Source organism: Pteropus alecto, unplaced genomic scaffold (assembly GCF_000325575.1).
Source record: "Pteropus alecto unplaced genomic scaffold, ASM32557v1 scaffold3, whole genome shotgun sequence".
NCBI lineage: Eukaryota > Metazoa > Chordata > Mammalia > Chiroptera > Pteropodidae > Pteropus > Pteropus alecto.
In genome coordinates this window covers 14,464,569-14,487,899 of record NW_006442484.1, presented here as the reverse complement: position 1 = coordinate 14,487,899, position 23,331 = coordinate 14,464,569, and the positions used below count along the sequence as shown (strand labels likewise).

General features: G+C 33.2%; 1 protein-coding gene across 1 annotated transcript in view; it reads right to left on the bottom strand.

Moving 5' to 3' along the window:
* R3HDM1 (R3H domain containing 1) overlaps positions 1 to 23,331 on the bottom strand; it is a 168,817-nt gene that overhangs the window by 83,616 nt on the left and 61,870 nt on the right. The window contains exons 4-9 of the mRNA XM_015596445.2: positions 14,377 to 14,418; positions 13,825 to 13,914; positions 9,418 to 9,532; positions 8,270 to 8,348; positions 1,486 to 1,545; positions 1,262 to 1,402 (exon numbers count right to left, since the gene is read on the bottom strand). Coding sequence (XP_015451931.1) covers positions 1,262 to 1,402; positions 1,486 to 1,545; positions 8,270 to 8,348; positions 9,418 to 9,532; positions 13,825 to 13,914; positions 14,377 to 14,418 — 527 coding nt within the window. The remainder of the gene's footprint in view (positions 1 to 1,261; positions 1,403 to 1,485; positions 1,546 to 8,269; positions 8,349 to 9,417; positions 9,533 to 13,824; positions 13,915 to 14,376; positions 14,419 to 23,331) is intronic.

The following is a 23,331-nucleotide window of genomic DNA, read 5'->3' as shown; positions in this document are numbered from 1 at the left end:
TTCACCCTCAGTCCAGCTCATATGTTATAGTCACTATTCTACTTTAGCCATGATATAAATAATTGATGAAGAATTTTAAAAAGACTAAGGGATGGGCAGAGGAAAATTAAATCTGATTCATATTTACAGGTAAAATTTAACCCCTAAAGAAAGACAAGATCCTTTTCAAAGATATCTAAATTTAATTTTAGTTTAGGAATAATCATTTAAAAATACTTGGTTCCAACAATATATTTAGTTGACAACATACTATTTGAAATGGAAGAAAACCAACTTAATTCCAGCAAACTAAATGGTAGCTATAAGGATAAAAGGCCATTACAATAGAAGGAACATAAGTGAATTAAATATGACCATGCAAACTGCATAGTTCATAGATAACACACTGAGAGGAGTCTAGCTTCAAGAAAGGCAGAAAATAATGAACTAAAAAGCATTATTTATGGCATGTGAAGTTGACTGCTGCTCATTACCACAGATTCATTGCTGCTACATAGAAATTGATATAGAAAATTCTTCTGACAGGCAGATCACCAACCAACAAAGTATACATTTTAGTTGAACTCAATTGGGTGCTTTAGGATTAGCTTTATAAATAGGCAGAAGAGGTGCTGTGTACATGTTACAATTTTAGGTGCTTCTGCATTGGGCTTTTTGCTCCCAAATGCCAGCACTGATTATTTCACCAACACTTAGCTATCATTTTTTAAAGCAAATGGCTCCTCTTAAGTCCTTAAAAAATTGTCCTCAGCAAATTATATATGACCCAGAAAGTGGATACAACATTATGGTTAATACTGTATTAACCAACAGACCCACCTTCTTGAAATTTGTGGGAAAGAAGGAGCAAAAACAGAAGTGGAAAAAGTATGGTAAACTCATACAAGATGCAATGTGAGGGTGCCAAAAATTTTTTTTGTTTTCTTAAAATCTGCCTGAGATTGACCATAGCTATTTAAATTACATTAATTTAAAAAATCCATGAGAATGGTTATCAAATATCACTGACATTATGACCTCAGAGAGTTTTTGCTTTTGTTTCTTTTAAACCAGTCCTCATTTACCTGCCTCATTTCAGATCAGACTGATGCATTTTGAATCTAGTGAGATAAACATATTTTTTGATCCGATCATATATGGTTATCACGAAGCTTAACTAGGCTGTGAAAACATGTGGAAAACCTCAGATGAAAGGTACCGTAGAAAGACAAAGTATTGTTATACACATATGTAACATATACCCACATTTCTTGATACTTACATTCTTGTATTACTAGTTTTGTTTACTATGACAGACTTCCCACTCTGATCAACATTGTGGTCTAATCCAAAGTAAGCGGCTACTCTGTGCAATAGCATCCTGTGGTAAGATGTCATTGGGGGGAATTTTTTACGTGGAGACCTAGAAGTAGAAGAAAAACTAATTAGGTAAACCAAGGAGAACTGTAGTGACAATTACTTTTCTTGTTAAATATCAGGACTTACTCATTATTACCAATGAAATCTAAAATTTCTTGTTCCAATTTCAACAGCATCATTCTGTCCCTGAAACAAAATATGAAGACCCTTATATGTAAAACTTAATACTGAAATCGTAAATGTTGAATTTATATTGCTATATATATTTTCTTAAAAATTGAACATTGAGGACTATCACAAGCTTGATGCTAGAATATTTATATACTTTCTGAAAAAGTAATGTTTTAAAAGAATGAAAGATGATATTTTTTAGTTTAGTTTTTTATTATGGAAAATTTCACACATACACAAATGTACAGAGAATAGTGTCAGGAACCTCAATATAGCCATTACCCAACTTCAACAATTATCAACATGTGGCCATTCATACAGGAGATGTATTTTGATCTACTAAGTATCTCTATATTGGAGTCTGTTCTGTAAACCTATAGATAAAAAGAGCATATCAGTCTTTGCTTTCTTACTCTAAAGCTGAGAGGTAGCAGGAAAATAGACATCTTTGGTTAGGCTCATAACTTTGTTGTCGCGTTGAGCTCCATAGAAACAGCACTCTAAAGAACATGCAATGCCAGTAACAACAGGAATGCTCCTATATGAGAATTCATTGCTAGCATACAGGTGGAACTATAGTAGAAAAGTATGAACTACATTACCAACTCTAACTCAAAGAGACTTTTCAAATCATTCTGTAAATTGCTACATTTTTAAAACTCTAGGAATTTTCCCCATAAAAATTAAAACGAACCAAAGGCCTCCAACATGTAAAATAAAGACTTTAAGGAATACCCGTATGTGCTCCTTTAGATCATGAGGGTCCTATTTAGTGCACTTAGACTGCAACAAATTAATAGTACTCCTCCCGAAAGGACCTCCTTGCTCACACACCAAGAACTTGGCTCAAAAGAATATGCCTATGCTTACTGAAAATTTCATGTGCAGGTGGGGAAAAGCAAACAGCTCAGAATCTTAAACCTTAAAGGTTTGTTTGTTTTACAGATCATTCATTCTGTTTCTGATACTTTACAGGTCAAGAAAACTAGACCAAGAGGTTAATGTTTCCCTCCCAAATAAACATCAGATAGAAGATCACTTTTAAATTCTAACAGAAGAGGTGATGCTCCCTACTTAAGTTGCCTGAAAGTATGTATGTACATCACCCTGAGTTTGATTCTTTCTCTACATTACAAAACTCTCATAAAACTGAGTAATATTTGACTATACATTTAAAAATATTAGTTGAAAAATCAAGAGAAAAACATGCCAACCTGGTGATTTCAAATCTAAAGTTGAAAACAGGAATACATTTTAACACAAATACTAGCAACATTCAATTTTGCTTCCAAATCTGGTTCTCATTTAGTATTCTCCATCTTAGTAAGTGGTACCACCTTTCATCTAGAATGTTGTACCAGAGGTATTTTTGGCCTGCTATAATCTTTTTTCTAATCATCCTAATCACTTAATTACTACTGCAGATTTTCTTTACCTTCTATCTTTCTTCTGTTTCCATCGGATCCAAGCAATCGGGATCTCTTACTTAACTACTATGACATAATAGTAGTTAATCTCTCTGTATCTTCTCTTGTTCCCTCCACATCTATTCTACCTAGAGCACCATAATGATTTTAAAAACACACATGTGAACACACACCATTGCCTTGGTTAAATATTTATGGCAGGTTTCACACTGCTCTGAGGTTAGAATTGAACATCTGTAACGTGGCCTACAAGGCAGGCATAATCTGGTCTTTATCTACCTCTTTAGCCTTATCTCCTGCTCCTTACTCACAAAACTCTTTATCATCTTGGCTTACCTCTGCACTTGCAAAGCTCCTTCCTTTCTCAGCTTCCCCAAACATGCTATTTCCTTTGCCTAGAACAACTTCTTATATAGTTTCTTAAACCTTGTTTCTTTCATACTTTTCTTATATAGCATTTATCACAATTATTATTATATAGTAATCTGGACTATTTAGAAGAGTTCAACAAATGTATCTGTATGAAACAAATTAATGAAATTATTTCATCCAGAAGGTCTTTTAATATTTTTTCCTTAATATTTGGGGAGAGGGTAAGGAATTTCTACTTTATAGGTGTTTCCCCCAAAAAGGACTTACTTAACTACAAGACTCTCTTTTCATCTAACTTTTAGGGATCAATTTGTCTTGAGATATAATTTTCAGTAACTTTCATGATATATTTTTTATACACTTATTGTAGGAAAAAAAAGAAAGGAATCTGAGAAAGGCAACTTATTCGGCATTCATGAAACAGTGCATTTAAATAAGTTTTCTGTGTCTGAGCTAAACAGCTGGAGTAAGATATGTGAAATGTTCTTCAGTGAATGTACTGTCATTGAAAAGAAATTTCTGTTGTCTCCAGGAAAGAAAACAAAATCTAATACTTTTACTAGTTATTGATACAAGTTTAGGCTTTCTCTCTCCTCTTCCACATGCAGATCCAGATCTATGGATTGCAGGGGATTTTCTGTTATTATATAGACCACTTACTATTTAAACTAAGTTCCCCTGCTCAGTTTACTAAACTTCTAGTCACTAAAAAGTAGAGCTTATTAGAAAAATAAGGCTGATAACTTTCTTAAGTTCTCAAGATTTATAGTTCTTGCCTTTGAACCAGTATAGCTCAGTTCCCAAATTTTCAAATCTGGAACTAAGGTTAGATATTTTGGTAATGGTCATAAGCTAAAAAGGAATAATCCCTTATAGAATATATATAGGACTTGAACAGATTACTCTCTTAAATTACTCTCAAAGCATAAGGTTTAGCACATGAACCTAAAAGTAGGCACACTTACTGTAATTGTTATTGAATGAGTTTTAAAAGGAACCAATATAAACCACTAACCACTAATCACTAATGTCTAATCACTAGGTTGTACACCTGAGACTGATATATTTTATGTCAACTGTAATTAAAAAAACTTAAAAAAAAAAAAAGGAATCAATGTATGGTGTCTATTATTAAAGAAATAATAAAAACAAAGATCTCAATCAAACTGATCAATAACCTATTACCTAAAGTTAAAATGAAGGGGCAACATTGTTTTAGTTAATAGTGTTCTAGTCAATACACCAGAACTAACTTTAGAGGGTATGTATACCCATGGCAAACAAAAAAGAAGAAAACAATAATGTTTCCATCTGAAGACCCTCTTCCCAATGTTCCATATGACCTTAGTCAATATCTGCAACAGATAAAAAATGACTTAAAACATTACTTCCAATAAAAGTTTTATAAAACATTTCAAACACAGAACAAAACAAATTACTTTTCAAACATACATTCTCAGGATTAATCCATGGGGTTGCTCCCTTTCAATAGTCATCTAATAGTTACCTTTATTATCTATATTTCTTTAATATGCATGTAATTTATAAAAAACGGGTATGAAATCAACACGAATATAGGCATAAAACCATGTCAGTAAGTGTAATCTCTATTGAGGTCAACTTCTGATTCCTAGGTTCTAATTCAGTAATGATCAATTAGTGTAGCCTCTAAAAATATGTCTTGCAAACAGGAACTAGAGATAGATTATTATCTAACATCTAAAGTTAAGTTTATTTATTGGGTTGAGAATAAGATAAAGACTTAATGATATGAAGAAAAGTTTTGAAAAGGATTCTCTGAGCAATATTCAATCTTGAAAGCTTTAGTGGAAATCCACCAGTTATTACTAATTTTGCACCATGTTTATCTGGCAATTAATTGCGTATTTCACAGAGAGAACACTGAGCCATAAATTAAGCAAATCTTGTTTCCCACAAAGTTTAACGATAGCTACAACTTCCTAATCCACACTGACATTAGTAATAACTCATACATTAGCCATGTTGTGAATTATATACCTATATATTTATTCAAATAAAAAGTCATACACATAAGGAATAAAGTACTGATACATGCTACAACATGGATGAACCTTAAATATATTATGCTAAGTGCATGACCCTAATCACAAAAGACCACATATATATGATAGTCATATGAAATGTCGAAAACAAGGAAATCCGTACAAACTAGATTAGCACTCAGGGCATAGGGAGGTGATAGCAACAGGGTACGAGGTTTCTTTTTGGGGTGATGAAAATTTCTACAATTGGCTGTAGCGACGGTTGCACGTATCTATGAATATACTAAAAACCATTAAATTGTAACTTTAAAAATTCATATGCAGATAACTTACTTTTGCACTCGTAGAGGGAAACAGAGAACTAGACAATAGAAAAATATTTTGGAATGCATAAAAATAATTTCTAATCTTTGTCCTTATTGATGCCTCTCTCACAGGATCAGAAGAAAGAAAAATTCTGCCTGTTTAGGATCCTATCTTATTTTACTCAAACTGGCTATGTATTTCCTACCTTCCCCCTTATTTCTCAACCTACTCAGTTCTGGTTTCCAACACCTTACTCCAAATGAAACAGCTTGTTAAAATAGCCAACGACTTCCTGGTTTCTCAATTTAATGAACTGGTTTTGGTAATTCTATTTTCACCACCCTGTTATTTATCTTCTATGAAACTATTTTCCTTTGGCTGACTTCTAAGACAAATGTTTGCATTGATATCTTTAGGACTCAGTCTCTTTATTCTCATTTACCTTTTATATATTGTCTTTCCACAGAATTTTGTCCTTGTCATTTATTTCATCTCTCCTTGTAATTTATTTCAAATTCATTCATAGCAAGCTTCACCTCGACTGGTGAATCCTGAACCTGCAACTCCAGCTGGGCTCACTTACAAAACCAGAACCTCTTAACTGCTAACAGACATCATCTCCTAGCTTTCCATCAGGCATCTCAAACTATATTTACAACAGAACATACCCTATTCCATTCGAGCTTTGTCAGTTAATGGGACTAGCTGTCAGCCCATCCAGAAACCTAGTAGCTACTCTGTTCTAGTCTACTATCTCATTACTCTTCTATATCCAGATGATCACCGAGTCCTGCCACGGTACTTCCTGAATATTTTTCTAATGTGTACTTTCCTCTCTCTTCTCCTCTATGGTCTATCCACACTCGCTGCTTATGACTTAGCCCCTTACTGCTGAAGTAACCTTTCTAAAATACAAATCTGATTATGGCATTACCCTATTCAATATCCTCTAATTACCTCTCAACTCAGGATGCCATACTCAGAATTTCTCAAATGGTGCAATACTGGTATTTCAAGACTATTTTCATTGTTCATTATTGTCTTACAGATCTTTTCAGCACCCCTGGCTTCCCAGTAGTACCCCATAATCGCTGAGACTTACCATCCCCCAGTGTGGTGGTACTACCTTAGGTTGAGAACAACTGCATACGATCTGTCTTCATATCTCATCAATACTTTCCTCATTGCTTTCTAGAATTACTTGCAGATGCCACCCTGTTAATCTCTTCTTTCCTTGGATATACCACTCCCCGCTCTTACAATGCTATGCCCTGGCAATGTTCTTATTTGTCTGGAATGCCTTTCTCATGTTTCTCTGGATAGGCAATTACCATTTAAAGCACTCTAATTTCAAGACTCAGTGCCAGCATTATCTCTTCAGTGAAGTCTTCCCATAGGAACAGAGGTTGGGGGCCCTACATCTTGAAAAAACTTCTTTTACAACATCTATTCTATTTAAATTATATATCATGTGATTTTTCCTAGCAGAGATGGTGAATATTTTAGGGTCAAAGATTATATCTTATCTATCTTTATATCTATATAAATGTTTAGCACAACACTTAGCACATGACAGATGCTCAATAAATGCCTGTTCAATGGACTAATTAATTCATTTTCCTTTTGGGACCAATGAAGAATAAACTTGAACTTAAAAAAAATCATGCAGAATTGATCATCTTCTTCCCCACCATACCTATCTATAGTTCTTCAATCTTTATTACAAGGAGACCACTTTTCATTTTGATGGTTCTCCTTTTGAGGTTTATAGTAAATGTAAACTAGAAAATCAAGATGGTATTGAAAACAATAAATCCTGAATGAAAATGAAGGTTTATCTTTGGACATAAGTCTCAGTGAGACTAAAGAGAATTGTTCTTGTTTTCTTCCATGTGCATATACCCAATAAAAATGTTTTATTTTTATTTAAATGTATGTAAAAATGTATGAGAAGCTAAGATCTAGAGGATGGATTCTTAATATTGGAGTCTTCTACCTCATGAAAGTATTGGTCAGATATTTTGTGGATAAGCCTTTTTTTGTGGTGAAAATGTCTCAAAGGGGTCAATGACCCGCCAAAAGGTTAAAATCTATTTATTCAGTGCCCTGGTAAAACATAGGCTTTCATGATTAAAGTAGTGATTCAAATAGGCACCTGAAAATCTTTGGGTTGAAGGTTTATAAACTGAGAGAGAAGGAACAAAAACTCTGCATTTAACCAAGTTCAAAAACTCATTGTAAATTAATATACTATGCTCTTATTTGGTTGAGTGAATTATCGTGAGGTATATTTTTCTTTTTTTTGTGATTAGTGATACCTCTATATTTCACAATTAAGTCAAAGTATCTTGGTGATTCTGTATTTCCCAAAATTCCAACAGACAGTATAAATTATTTTTAGATCATGGTGACAAACATAATGCAAAAAAGATATTTACACATGTGCATACAGAAGACCAACAACATCTTAGCCCTAAGAAACTGTTTCTGGTGTACTTCAAATATTACAATCTTATTCTAATATGCTAAATCAGTAATGAAAATATAGGTAGCAAATTATGGTACTCTAGAAACAATGTAAACCTTATAAATTTAATTTTTTTTTTTTACCTGGGATTGTTTTTTAATGTATTTACTAAAAATTCATGTAGATCTATGCCAGTTGAATCAGTATATTCTTGACTGGAATCTAAAATAAAACAACAAAAAAACCCCGTATAAAGTTGTTTGAAAATAAATCCTTTTCCCTTTTATACATGATGCATATCTTAAATAAAAATAAGATGCCCCACATAGAAAAAATTAACAAAGTAGGAAAAGAAAATTTATGATGAACTCAGGTAACCACAATTTTTCTATTTCTATATAATGAGCAGACATGGGTTTATGTAACTACATGTACATGCATATTCTTAAAAAAACTTTCTCTCTCAAACGTGCGTGTTTTACTCTAAATTCTTTAAAGATCCTTTTATATACTCACCACAATCCTCACGTTCAAAAATGCCTCCTTAAGTGAAAAATTAGAATGGTTTAGACAATTAACTACATTTGTAGCAAATTAAGACAGCTTAGTTCAGTTGTGAATATAAGTAGAGAAAAAAACTGGTGGTAGATAGGAATTTTAGTTCTGAAACAATGTTTATCTAATTAGATTTGGTCAAGTCTATCAACAAAGGCTTGCTTTCAAAATAGTTTTTCAAATATTCATGTTTATTTCTTCCTCTTAACTGTAATATCCTTATGCTGTTTATAATACTGGTCAGCATAATTTAGTTTATAAATTAAAAAAGCATTTTTATAGACTTGTAATGCTAGATGATGGTGAAGTCCCTTAAAATTTATAACGAAAGATAAACATTCTGGATTTCCAAGAATATTGCTACCAGATACTGAATATTTAGGCACTTTGCATCGTAAGGAATTAAATACATTTTAGAGGACTTAATATTCAAATTACAGTGATTCCATTATTTCAATATAGACACAGACGGCAAGAGATCAAGACAGTTATCTTCCTCAGTAGACTCTGACATGTGTTGCAGTTTTCTGGCTAAAGTATATTCTGATGTTCAGAACTATGTACTCAGTACTTTGCTCAGATGAGCAAATACTTTATTATCTCTTTAGGTGGTTCTGTACCTTTTTTAATACAGATATACTATATATCATTATTTGAGGGGTAAAAGATGAAATTATCAACAGTGAATTTTGTTTAAATTCAAATTTTGTTTAAAAAACAGAAATAAATTGCAAACCTCTTGATAACATTTTTCTGGGCAACTTATCATTGGCTTTTTCTTTTTCTGCTTCATCTTTTGAGGGCTTCTCCTCTTTTTCAAATGATTGTGTTAACTGGATCTGAATTTTCTCCTGTTGGGAGGTAAAATCAGTTATTAAATGAAAATAAAGCAATTCAATTACTACCACACATTTGTATTTTCTGAGTAATACAAACGTGTATGGAGGAAAAAAGGAAATAAGATTTTTATTTTATCCAATTAGATTCTTCAAAGTAGAATACAACTTAAAGTCATTTTTACCATTTTTATCAAAGTCTAGATAGAAAATGTTAAAATTAATGTTTTGAGTTGAATATATCAATTGAAATATGTCCTTTAATTATTTTAGCAAAAACAAATGTTTTACATAATAGTTTAAATGTATCTACTTGTAAAACCTCTGGAAGATCAGAACCAAGGTCTTCTTAATCTGTTTTTGTAATGGAGATGCGACGGTGAAGCAAAAGCATAATTATCATCAATCATGACAACAGAAATGCATGAGTCAGCACTTAATAAAAAGTACTTTTTTGGGTATTCCTTATAATCCCATATTACTTCTCTCAACATATAAAAATGTAAGTACAAATATTCCAAAACAAAATCCACATGACTTTTATTATTTCCTGTTTGAGATTTATATATCACTGTTCCTCCTTCAATTACCACAAAGTTGTTTTAGAAAGATTTCAAACAAGATAAGACAAAAGGAGAACTAATTCAACATTTCAGTTTTAAAACAATATCATTACACGCAATTTCAGAACCCAAAGGAATTACTGGAAATTAATTCATATAGCCTAAAAAAGTAAAAACCACATAGCTCTGGATTGTGGTGTTTAGTCAGGCAAAGTTATAAAGAAAAGTATTATAACTTCCACACTATTTATACTAAAGATAAGTGTGGCCTATTTATAGACTAAATTACATTGTTATTCGGTGATGGAAAACATCAATTACTTTGCTTCTCTGGGAAATGCTTGGTGGTAGTACTAGGTATAAAGTTAATTATCAAAGGTGATATAAATTTCAGGATTCTTAAACTTGTAAACACCAGGATTTCTATTAAACATCTCCCCCCCCTTCCCCATAATTCTTTATTTTTGAAATAGTGGTGGCAGAAGAATTTCAGGTCAAATATACGTATTTTTTTCCTACAGGGTTGCTGACTGCTATTTTCCTCTCTTTTCAATTCTGCTTCCCCTTCTATCTCGGTTCAAATTTGTGTTCAAAATATAGGAAAAAAAACTATGCACAGCAATTTTCAATAAAATGATAAACATCTGTTTTATGCCCTCCTTTGTCTTGCTTACTAAACTTCATACATTCATCAACTTACCATTTTTCTCATTATGACTCTTTTTTAAAGGAAATAATCAGGGTAACATTGGTTAATAAAATATAAATTTCAGGTGTACAAGTTTACAATACAACATCTGCATTCCACCCTAAGTCTAGTCTCTTTCAGTCACCTTGTATTTGACCTCTTTTACCTTCCTGGTCCTTGCTCCATCTTCCTTCCCTGATGGTAACCACCATTCAGCTGTCTGTATCTATGAGTTTTTGTTTGTTTTATCTGTTGCTTTTTGTTTTATATCCCATGAGTAAATCATAGGGTTCTTGTCCTTTTCTATCTGACTTATTTCACTTAGCATAATACTTTCAAAATCCATCCACACTGTATTATGACTCATTTCCTTATTCTTTTTATAATTGTAAAGTAGATATTTAAAAATAAATCCTAGAACTATGTTTTAAAAGTAGAATGTTGGAAGTTATCCTGACTTACAGCTTCTATTATTGTTACTCAAGGATAATCCATGAAATCCAGGTTGGAAGAAAAGATTTCACATTTAGACCGTCACTAAAAGGCACTTCCAATGACTATCAGATTTCATTTCTAAATTCTCCTCGTAAAGCCATACATTTTAATTATAGATATTAAACTATTTTATCAAGATAAACTGTATTTAAAAATCTAGAATGTTTAGTGTACTAAAGCCTTGTTTTCAGTAGAAATAAACAAGACATATTTTAAATGCTAAAGTCCTTATACACAAACTTTTCTGACTAAATAACTGAAATGATAGCAACATCTCCGTAGGAAGTAGTATGTAATTCCTTTACTCTTCACTCTGTCATTGACATGTTATTGAGATCACTTCCCTCTTGTAAGCTCTCATCAGACACAAGTAACATCTCTTTTTTAATTGCCTCTTAACCTTTGAATAATAAGTTTTATTCCAGACTAATTCCTCAAAAATTACATTCTGAAGCAAGCATTATTAGTTGGAAAGTGTCTCTACCATCAAGGATTACATATTAGCACATTTCATGAGAGATAATTTATTTTCAAATCCCATTTAGGTGAAATTTAGTTAACTCAAGGCGTGGCAAAAAACTTTCTACTAAAAGGAGTACCTTTTGTTCAGCGAGGGTAATAACAGGTTATTATCCTAAAAGAAAAAAATTATTGTATCCAGGAGAAATTGAGAAAGAATGTATTAAGTGGAATAACTGAATTCTGGCATTGCTATCTTATTTACTATTCATATGCTGTAAATCAGATTTTTGAACTATAAATGCAGAAACTATAACCTGTGATCAATAACATATACATTATTTACAACATATACTCCTGATAGTAATTTTTTTCTCATACAAATTTTCATTAGCTACATTTATGTAGCACTGTTAAGATTTTTCCCCAATATTTTTCAGATTGGTAAAATGTACTGAACAAAACCAAAGACTGCATTACAGTTTTTCTCAAAAAGAATGCACTTTTCTGGATTAATAGTCTTATGAATACCTGATCCTTCTCATTTCCTCAATCTCCTTCAACTCATTATTCCATGAGGCTAAGATGGTGTAACATTTTGGACAATAGAATGAAGAAATGAATTTTCAAAAACCATTATGTTGCCCACCATTCCACCCTGAACAGGCATATTCTTTACACTGACTTGTACAAAAGAACTTTTTTAAATTGCTATTTCAAAAACAATTTTTTATTGATTTTTTTGAGAGTGTATCATAACTCTTCAGCCTTATCAACAACCACGTAAAAGCCACAGGTAGGTCAACATCTGAAAACGTTCTCAGGTAATAGTTCTTAGTAAAATATTTTGACTGTATTTATGCTTTTAGCTAGAAAGTATGTCATTTTATTGCTAAAAATATCTTTTATGGAATACACATAGCTATCTTCTACTTATGTAGTTAAATTTCAAATGAAAATCACATTTTGTTTGTTTCTGACACTTCAACACATTTCAAAGAAAACTATGATTTTTAAAGTATTTTTAATTAACAATAAGCAATCTATTTAAAAAATCTTTTTCTTGCACTTTGGAAACAAAGAGATATAGTGCTTTTAAAAAACAGAACATATTCAAAATATGTGATGAATATCTTCAATATCTAAGATAGTAGGCTTTTAGGGAATCATCTTCTTAACCAAGGCAAAGCATAACAGTATTTGTTTGAATCAACAAATGTATAATTGCCATTTATTTAGAAAAAGACATACACTGGTCATGGCCTTTTTTTTTCATTTTTCTTTTTTTTTTAGTCATGGCTTCTTAAATGACTACAAAGTCCCTTAACTCTTTGGAAACTAATTGTTGGGATATAGGGGGATTTTAGGTTGCTCAAAGTCTTAAGTAGAACAATCCACTAACAGCCAAAGTTATCATTAATAAACATTCACAGAGGGTCCAAAGATATTTATGTATAAAATGCTCAAAAGTAACATGAGGCAAAGATTAATTCACAGCTGAGATTAACAGAAAAGTAGTCATAGCATTAAAAAGAATATAAAAGGCAAATCAAAGTGTTTGTGTGAACCTCAGTAGTTCTCTGTTTTACAAGCATAGGCAGAGAGGAATTAGAAGTATCAGACAATTATTAGAGTCAAGCTAATATAAAAACTGGCTTCACTGGGCACTTGGGTTAAGTAAAATAATATATCAAGCAAAAGTCTTGGATACTCTCCTTTTCACACACAAGAGGTATTTGACACATTTCTAAAAGCCAAAATCAAAAGGGCAAATTTCATCAAATTAAGTGGAAGCTACTTTAATATTTTATAACTTTTCGATAACTAATAACTCCCTTAAAGCCATATACCTGGTTAATTATATGATCCTTAAGGTTTTCCAGAGAGAAATCGTTTTACAAAACCTTGAAGTAACAAGGGTTTTCCCACTTTTCATGTGTATCTTGTATTATCAAAGCAATTTCATTTAGTAAAAACATACATAACACATACACATGCACATGACTTTTAGTTAACTTTATGAAAAAATATTCTCCAGGAAGCAGGTTATTCCACCATGTCTTTAAATAACTTTTTGTTCTTTTGTTTGTTTGTTTGTTTACCTGGTTTTCCTGTGATATCTCTGTTGTAGGGGGTGGTGGAGATTCTTCACACACTGCAAGGCTCCGAACTAGCTTTAACTTTGAGCTTGACTAAAGAAAAGTATTTAAAATTAACACTACATTTTACAAATCTAAGGTATATCCAAAAGCCCCCTAGTGTTCTTAAGTTTTATCAATAGTTTCTGCCACATATAGATGTAGGTGAAATGTGCAAGTTAAATATATCATTAATTATCACTAAAACTCTTTGTTAAGAGGAAAAACAATTACAGTTTTGAAAATTACAGCAATAGCAAGAATGGAAATAATTCCAATTTCAAGACCCAAAGAATGGTAAGAAAGCCATTTTCTCTATAGATAAAGAACCATTAAAGATTATAAAAGCAATACACAAAAGCAACTAGGCAAGACAAAAACCCCAAATAAAACAAAATAAGCTTTCTGCCCCAAACAAAATATGACAAAACTAAACTGAATGCAGCGCTATATGAAAACAATTCATCAAGCATGAAGGAAGGCCCTTGGCATGCCAGCACAAAATATTTACTATACCTTAGACCTTTTTCCTGTCTGTCCAAATGACTGCAATGGCCGCTGAATACACAAGAAAGATTTGCATTAAATTTCATACTGATACAGAAAGTTTTCTTCTTAATTCATAATCCTAAACCACAGAGAAACTAACTGCACAAAGAAGAGAAAATGAGGAAATCAAAGCTGTTTCAAGTAAAAAAGTATTGATTCCTCCCAGAAGCACATTTGCAGAAGATTCTCTAAAATCTTGTAGATTGGCACTTTCTTTTAGTGAGCAAATGGCCATAATTTCTGTTAATTAGGTTAATGGAATTTATAAAGTAACTTCTTGGGTAGTAGAAAAATAAAATATACTTTTTCAGTATTTTATATTATACTTTAGGCAAGTCTGGGGAGAGGGAAACCCCACAAAAAACCTGAGGAATTTTAAGTAGCTCTGCTCAGCAAAATTCCTAACTTACAAAGGAAAATGTGCAAATGCACACCGAGTCCACAGTACAACCACCTAACTACTGTGTCTTTTCAGCACTGTATGAAGTATACCATCAGTTTATCAGTCACAGAATCCTGTTTGCCTGGTCTACGGTAAGGCAATGAAGCAGAAATGAAGAAAAGAGGGCAGAGTTCCAATATGCATGTTCAGCATGATTGCCAAATCATTAATCACATGACTGGGGAACCCACTGAGATAACTAGCTCTAGTTTGTGATACCAGACTTTGGTTTGGGAAAGCAGCTGAAGTGTCCGTGCAACAGAGCCAGACAGGTTTTAAACATGCTTTACTTCCTCCCACCTCCTTCCAATCTATACCTCTCTAACCCCAATCACAAACAGTACAAGGGCCAGATACCTAACATTTATGCTCATTAAAGCCTGGGAGTCAGTTTGCTACCAAACATAAGACAGATAAAAAGTCAACATCTAGATTAGTATGCTTCACATATGAAAAAAAGGTCATCATTTTATTCTATCATCCAAAAAGTCTTCCTTGTAGAACCAACAGAAATGAGAATCTGCAGTAAAAGTATGTTCTGTCCCTCATTATAAGCCCAAAGTTCTTGAGATAAGAAGCGCTGTATTCTTCGGATTTTTACCCTGGAATACCCATACTACAAATTAGGAATAACGACAACAAAAGGAAAGTAGAAAGAAATAAAGAAAAATGACTTTTTGTTTCTTACAGAGAAGAAAATGGCTCGTATGCACACACATATACACATGGCAGTGCTACCTAAGAACTTTGGCACATTGGTACTGTTTTCTGATTCTATTTAGTCTCTCATTTGTTCAAGAGGATTTCTAAATGTAACTCATATCTAAAAGTAGAATTAAAAGAAGTTATACTACACAGAGTAAGGACTTAATCAACACATGACTACTAATGATATGCACATGACTAAGTGAGTTCTAAGGAAGGAGAAGGGAAAAGAATTTTTGACTTACTCCCTTCCTGTTTTAATCCCTTAAAACACTAAGTATCAAGGGTACAAAACTTTCTATTAAAAATTTTAAAACAAGAGATGATTCATTGACAAGTAAAAGCTATATTCATATGCATAAGGTTGAATTTATTTATTCATTTTTTAGGTGAGGCAATCCTTGGTTGACCTCATAGATTGCAAGGACCTTTTCAGTTTACAATCCCTTATTTTTAAATTTTTTTTTATGCCTATAGCACCTGGTCTTCCTAGGTGTTCTCCCATCCAAGTACTAACCAGGCCCGACCCTGCTTAGCTTCTGAGATTAGACTGGATCGGGCTTGTTCAGGGAAGGTTGGATTTAAATTTCTGGCTTTGCTTATTAGTAGGTGACTCTGGTCAAGTTATTTCAGTTTACTAATATCTGTATAAAAGTTCATACTATTTGAATAAATTCTCAAGATTCCTGAAAAGGTTCAATGAGAGGGTAGACTTAAAAAAACTAAAGCACTGTAGTTAAGAGGGATCATTAAAGGTTATATACCTAGCATGTTAGGAGACCAATGTCCTGTGCGAGAGGGGCTGCAGGAAGCCTTGTAGGGCAGAAGGTGGCCCTTAGCCAACAGTCAACCAGGAAGTATGAACCTCAGATCTACAACTGCTGAGCTTTGCCAACAAGGGGAAGGAGCTCAGAAGCAAATTCTTCCCTTGTCTTTAGGTAAGGGCCCAGCCTGGCCAACACCTTTGATTTTAGCCTTGCAAAACCCTTAACAGAGAACTTCTAATCTACGGATATGATACCTACAACCTAGTTGTAACTGGGTACTGTTTTGTACCTCAAGTCTGTGGTAATATGCTATGCAGCAATAGAAAACGAATACACTACTGCATAAGTAAACTATAAACTGTTAAAGTGACATTATTCTCTAAGACACATTATTTCATTTCAAATAGCAAAGAACTGAAACTACTTAATGTATACCAGAAAATTTGCCATAAACACATGTATACAGAACAAAGCAGAGAAAACAAGTTTTATTTATTAAAGTAAACAACCTTTGTTTTGTATCAATTTGGTAGCCAGGTTTGGCTTTAAATAGGAATAAAATTATTTAAAAAATGAATTTTATCATTTAAAGCATTCCTTTCAATTTTTCTCAATTTTTTTATTGTGAAAAAATATACATAAAATTTAACATCTTAACCATTTTCAAGTATACAGTTCAATAGTATTGAATATATTCATAATGTTGTGAAACCACCACCACTATTCAGATTTATAATTCTTTTTATCTTGTAAAACTGAAACTTTGTACCCATTAAATTCCCATTCTCTTCTCCTTCTAGGCACTGGCAACTACCATTCTATTTTCTGTCTCTACAGTTTAGACTATTCTAAGTACCTGATATAAGGAATCATATAGTATTTGTCTTTTTGTAATTCACTGATTTTACTTTGTATAATGACCTCAAAGTTCAACCATGTTGTAGTATGTTGCAGAATTTTCTTCCTTTCTATGGCTGAATAATATCTCACGTTCGAGGATAAATATTATTGAATAATAATGATCAATACAATGGACTATCCATTCATCTGTCGATGGATGCATTTGGGTTGATTCTGTTTTGGCTATTTTGAATAATGCAATGAACATGGGAGTACAAACATCTCTTTGAGATCCTGCTTTCAATTCTTCTGGGTATATACCCAGAAATGAAATTGCTGGATCTTACGGTAATTCTATTTAATAACATTTTTTAAAAGGACCTCCATACTGTTTTCCACAGTGGCTGTACCATTTTAAATTCCAAATAACACTATGTAAGAGTTCCAATTTCTCCACATCCTTGCCAATACCTGTTTGCTGTTTTTTGATAGTGGCCATCCTAGTGGGTGTGAGGTGGTACCTCACTGTACTTTTGATTTGCTTTTCCCTAATGGTTAATGACAGTGAGTTATTTTTTCATGTACTTAGTATTGGCCATTCACATATCTTCTTTGGAGAAATGTGTAATCAAGTCCTTTGACCAGTTTTGAATTGAGGTGTTTTACTGTCGTGTTTTAGGAGTTCTCTATATTTTGTGGTTGATCTTTTCTCAGATATATGATTTGCAAATATTTTTCTCCTATTCTGTGGGTTGCCTGCCTTTTTACTGCTGATGGTGTTGTTTGATGTAAAAATTAAAAAATTTTCATGAAGTGCAGTTTATCTATTTTTTCTTTTGTAACCTGTGCCTTTGGTGTCATATCCAAAAAAATCATTGCCAAATACAATGTCATAAAGCTTCTGTCCTATGTTTTATTCTTCCCCTTTATAAAAGAAATAGTGATTCTTATTCAATTCGGTATTCTGATTAGAATAAGAGCAGTGAGAATTATGTTTTACCAACATTGCAGTGTTACTACATTATTGTGATATGGCTTCACATTGATTGTATACAGAGAAAAAATAACACAGGAAGAAAGGCAATAATATATGCAAACATATATGCAAACCAAGCACATTACCCTGACATGGTCCACAGTAAAAAGCTCTTTTGGTTAGTTAGTAGTTGATACTGCTGCACACAGACAGTCATTTAAATAATTCCTCCTACTGGCCTACAATGGCCAGAAGAATCTTTAGTAATCTCTAACTGTGTCACTTGCAATCACTGTGCCCAGGGTCTTCTGATACCTCTAAATGAACATTTGTTTTATTTGTACAAGATCAATCTCACTTAGTTGTTACTCTCTGAGTTCAAGTGATCACAATTTGACCAGGATGGAGTCGTCTGTGACAGCACCTTTCATGAAATAGTACAGCCTCTCAGCAAAGAAAGCAAGGTGGTTCAGGGAATACCACAAGATGGTCTTCAAATCACTTTTGACATTTCCAGAAAACTCATGGCTAATACTGCTTAACAAATCTCCATTAGCCATCCTGGAAAAAGCCTCCATGGTAGAGCTTTCAGCGAGGAAAGCTTCTTGAGGCAAGAATCAAGATAACACAAGATTCATCTATCTCTAGTCTCCCCTCACCACCTTGATAGAGATGCTGAGCATCTTTCTGAACCAAATGGTGGTTAATTTGTGAGCATTTGTATGTGTTCAGCACTTTACTCTTTCAAAAACCATCCATCTTGAGATTAACCTGGCTGGTTTATCTGTCTCTCATCCGCCAAGTCTCACAAATTAGGAAGCTCGTCCTTTCTCTGGACAGGGTTGCCCCCTGGAGTATACTATTTCAGCAACTGTTTCAGCATCTACAAAACTCATCAGAACGATGAATTCATTGTAAAGTGCACTAAAACACAGATGCTTTTAGGTTAGTTGAGGCCAAACTAGGTTGGGAAAGGTCATGACTGAAGGAAGCGGCATGGTGCTCTGGAAAAAGTACACAGAGGTAGGCTAGTGTTCAGCCCTAATTGTGCCATTGGCTCTCCAGGTGACCTTGGCAATTCATTTCCATGGACACAGGTCTCTGGAAAATGGAAGGGTTGCTCAGACCAAGAAAACTTTTTAGCTGTGACCTTTGAGTTCTATGAAATCTAACTACAAAATGATGTGAGTCCTCCAGTTTTGTTCACTTTCATTACCTTGAGCTCCTTTTGCCAACTTGATCTTTTTGGGGAGAAATGTCATATGGATTAACAGAGGACATCTCTCCTCTGGGGCATTTCTTCCTCAGGTTCTCCATCCACAAAGGGTGGTGGTGCTGATGATAACCTCTACAGATGTTCCTGGTTTTCAAAGGGAAACCCACCCAATCTGAACTCAAACCCGCATTGTCAGTTCTCAGGGGCTAGGTGGACACCAGGAGCCCACTGATAAATAGTCTTGCCTCAGACCTCAACATTGACTCTTTTCTTGGAAATGCCCCATTTCCTCATTGGTAAAAGTGAACTGGTTCGGTGGCTTTCTTCTCATTGTCTGTAGGGCCAGGATCGGCCTGTCACTGCTCTGGGATGTATGTTTCTGCTATTCATGTCACAGGGGTCCTGTGCTCTTGAAGATGACCAAAGGGCAGAGAGAGGTTTTGCTAATAAATTGATTAGTTTCCATAACTTAATGGTTGTTTTCCTTCATCAGTATTGCTTTGTTTCTCTTAGGCACGATACATCCTCACTGTTCAAATACTGCTGTCACTGGGCAACACTGGTATCAACTGGGAGCTTGTTGAGATGCAGAATCTTGGGGGTCTACCCTACACCCCTTCTTCAGTCTATTTTATGGTTTTGCAATATCCCCTCCTTTGCCTTCCTTAAAGCTGTCTACTTAAAATGGCTCTGGCAGCTTTGACTCCTCGGCTCCTTTCCTCTTGGGTGTGCAGTTTGCAGAAGGTATCCCTGGGCTCTAGGGGTGTCGTAAAGGTAGGGCTGGGAAGAGAAAGCCCTCTTGGCTGGCACCTTTGGTGTCACATCTAAGAAATCACTGCCAAATCCAATGTCATGAAGCTCTTCTCCTACGCTGTCTTCTAAGAGTTTTATAGCTTTAGCTCTTTCATTTAGGTCTTTGATCCATTTTATGTTAATTTCTGTATATGGTGTTTGGCAAGGGTTCAACTTCATTCTTTGGTATGTAGATATTCAGTTTTTCCAGCACCATATGTTGAAAAGGCTGTCTTTCTCCATGATCTTGGCGCCTTTGTCAAAAATCATTTGATCATATATGCAAGGGTTTATTTCTGGGCTCTCTATTCTATTCCATTGGTCTAAATGTCTATCTTTACGCTAGCATCACACTGTTTTGCTTACTGTAGCTTTGTAGTAAGTTTTAAAATCAGTAAATATGAGTCCTCCAGTTTTGTTCTTTTTCAAGACAAGGCTATTTCAGGTCCCTTGAGATTCCATATGAATTTTAGAGTGGGTTTTTCTATTTCTGCAAAAAATGTCATTTGGATTTTGATAGGGATTGTACTGAATCTGTAGATTGTTTTGGGTAATAGTGACATTTTAATAATATTGAGTGTTCTAACCCATGAACATGTGTTTCCATTTAGTTATGTCTAATTTCTTTCAAGAATATTTTGTAGTTTTCATTGCATAGTCTTTTACCTCCTTGGTTAATTCTTAAGTATTTTATTCTTTTAGATGCTATTGTAAATGGAACTGCCTTTGTAATTTCCTTTTCAGATTGTTGTTAGTGTAGAGAAATGCAACTGTCTTTTTTTGTGTGTTGGCTCTGTATCCTGCTACTTTACTGAATTCATTTATTAGTTCTAATTGTACTTTTGTGGAATCTTTAGAGTTTTCTACATATAAGATCACCATCAGCAAAAAGAGATAATTTTACTTCTTCCTTTCTAATTTGGATGCCTTTTATTTATTTTTTACATAATTACTTTGGCTAGAATTTCCAGTAGTTTTCTCTTCTTGCAAGTGTCTGTGCCTGGCTTTGTTTCAGGATAGTGCTGGCCATACAGAATGAATTAAGAAGTGTTCTCTCCTCTTTAATATTTTTATAAGTTTCAGAATTGGTATTAATTCTTTAAATGTTCGGTAGCATTCACCAGTGAAGCCATCAGTAATCTTCTGTTGGAAGATTTTTGATTATTGCTTCAATCTCCTTACTAGTTATTGGTCTATTATCTGTTTCTTCATGTCCATTTCATCTAGATTATCCAATTTGATGGCATACATTTTTTCATACCCTCACATAATTCTTTTTATTTTATAGAATTAGTAGTAATGTCCCCGCTTTCATTTCTTATTTTAGAAATTTGAGTCTTCTCTATTTTTTTCTTAGTCCATCAAGCTAAGTTTGTTAATTTCATCGATCTTTTCAAAGAATCAACTTTTGGTTTCACTGATTTTATTTTTACTTTTCACTTTTAACAAAATTTCACTGTCCTAGCAGCTTGTTTAACAGACCTTCACTACTCCAGGAAAGAGAATCATATTAGAATTTAGAGAGCTTAGGGGCAAACCCTCACTTTATAATTTATATTGTTTGATACTAAAGCATAGGACCAAAATTAGGCCAAAAAATGGATACAGAATATGAAACATCCTTAATGGAATTTCAGTTCCAAACTGATAATATATTGTCAGAGCTACTAGCTACTAACTTGGACAAAAACTGAGGTTCAATAATAAATGGTTAAGTTGTACTATTATAATAAACATAGACGTTTTTTAATTTACTGCCTTGTAGATTTGAGAGCAAAGAGAAATAAATATGGTTGGTGATTTTAGTACTTTGGTCTTTTGTTGGCAATAAAGTAGTTTTAAACAGATTTAAAATTTATTTCAAAATATGAATTTGAAAGAATCCTCAAAACATTATCTGTATCTTAAGTGTTACTCCAAACCAGAAAGCTTTCACAACTAATAACAAAAGAAACAAAAACATGAGTCTATGCAGTCAACTCCATATAAAGGGGTAGTAAACAGGTTTTTTTTCTCTTATGTTTCTTTGCTTATCACAATGTCTATTTGGTCTAATATTGTCAGTAATTTTCTTTGCCTATCTTTGTTCTGCTAAGACAGTTAAATCTATTTAATGTTTCTTTATTATCAAAGGAAAGAATAACAGAAGTACTGAAATCATAAACCATGAGATTTATGTACTGCTAAGAAAAAACAGAATAATCTTTGAGTTATATTGTCTCAGCATCAAAATACCCACCAATTAATATCACTCAATTAAGAGGAAATTTACTTATTTCAAAAAGAGGATCAATTTTCATTGTAATTATTATGAACAAAATAAATTATTATGGTTGACATCTTTCAAGTAAGACTCTTAATACACCTTGAAGAGCTCACTAATTCTCATTATTTTTCAAGGCAACAGTAAGGATTAATAGTAATTACAATAATGAATTAAAATGTTAAATGTATAACTAAAGGTCAGGAGCAGTAAAAACAATTGAGGCTAGGTTGATGATTTCTACTGGAATAACAGAAAACAACAAAGTTTTCTGAGTTAGAAGAGTGGACTTTTTAAAAAGTTGAACTTCTTAAATATAAAAGACCATAAAAGGTAGGGAACTTAATACAAAGAACAAAAACTACTGCATTGCAATTTCTGAGAGCTTATATTAAGAAATAAATTTTACTTTTTAATCTACATTTCATGATAATAAAGGGACCAGTAGGAGAAGCCATATAGTGTGCTATTGCTAATAATAAAACAATTATGATTATGAATATTAATATCATCTACCATTGTTAGGCTCTAACTATGTACCAGGTACATTGCATACATCCTTTTCACTTTGTTAGACAAATAGAAAAATAGTTAAGAATTGTATGATTTTATAAAGATAGACTTTTATTCAACCCTTTAAACAGAAATTTTTTCACATTTTATTAAGAAATGTGATGCCCATTAACCTCACTGTTGGAGAAGTGTAGCCTGTATCCTGAGTTTTTCTGATAATATTAATAGATTGACATTGCTTTCCTGTCCCTTACTTGGCCCTATCCTCCTCTTTTTAAAGAAATGCAATAGAACTTGGGAGATACAAGATGTAAAAGTCTCATCTTGATTATCAAAAGGCTTGTTACAGAAATTAAGAATATACTAAACACCTCCTTCAACTGATTATGTGTATGGAAAATTCACTCA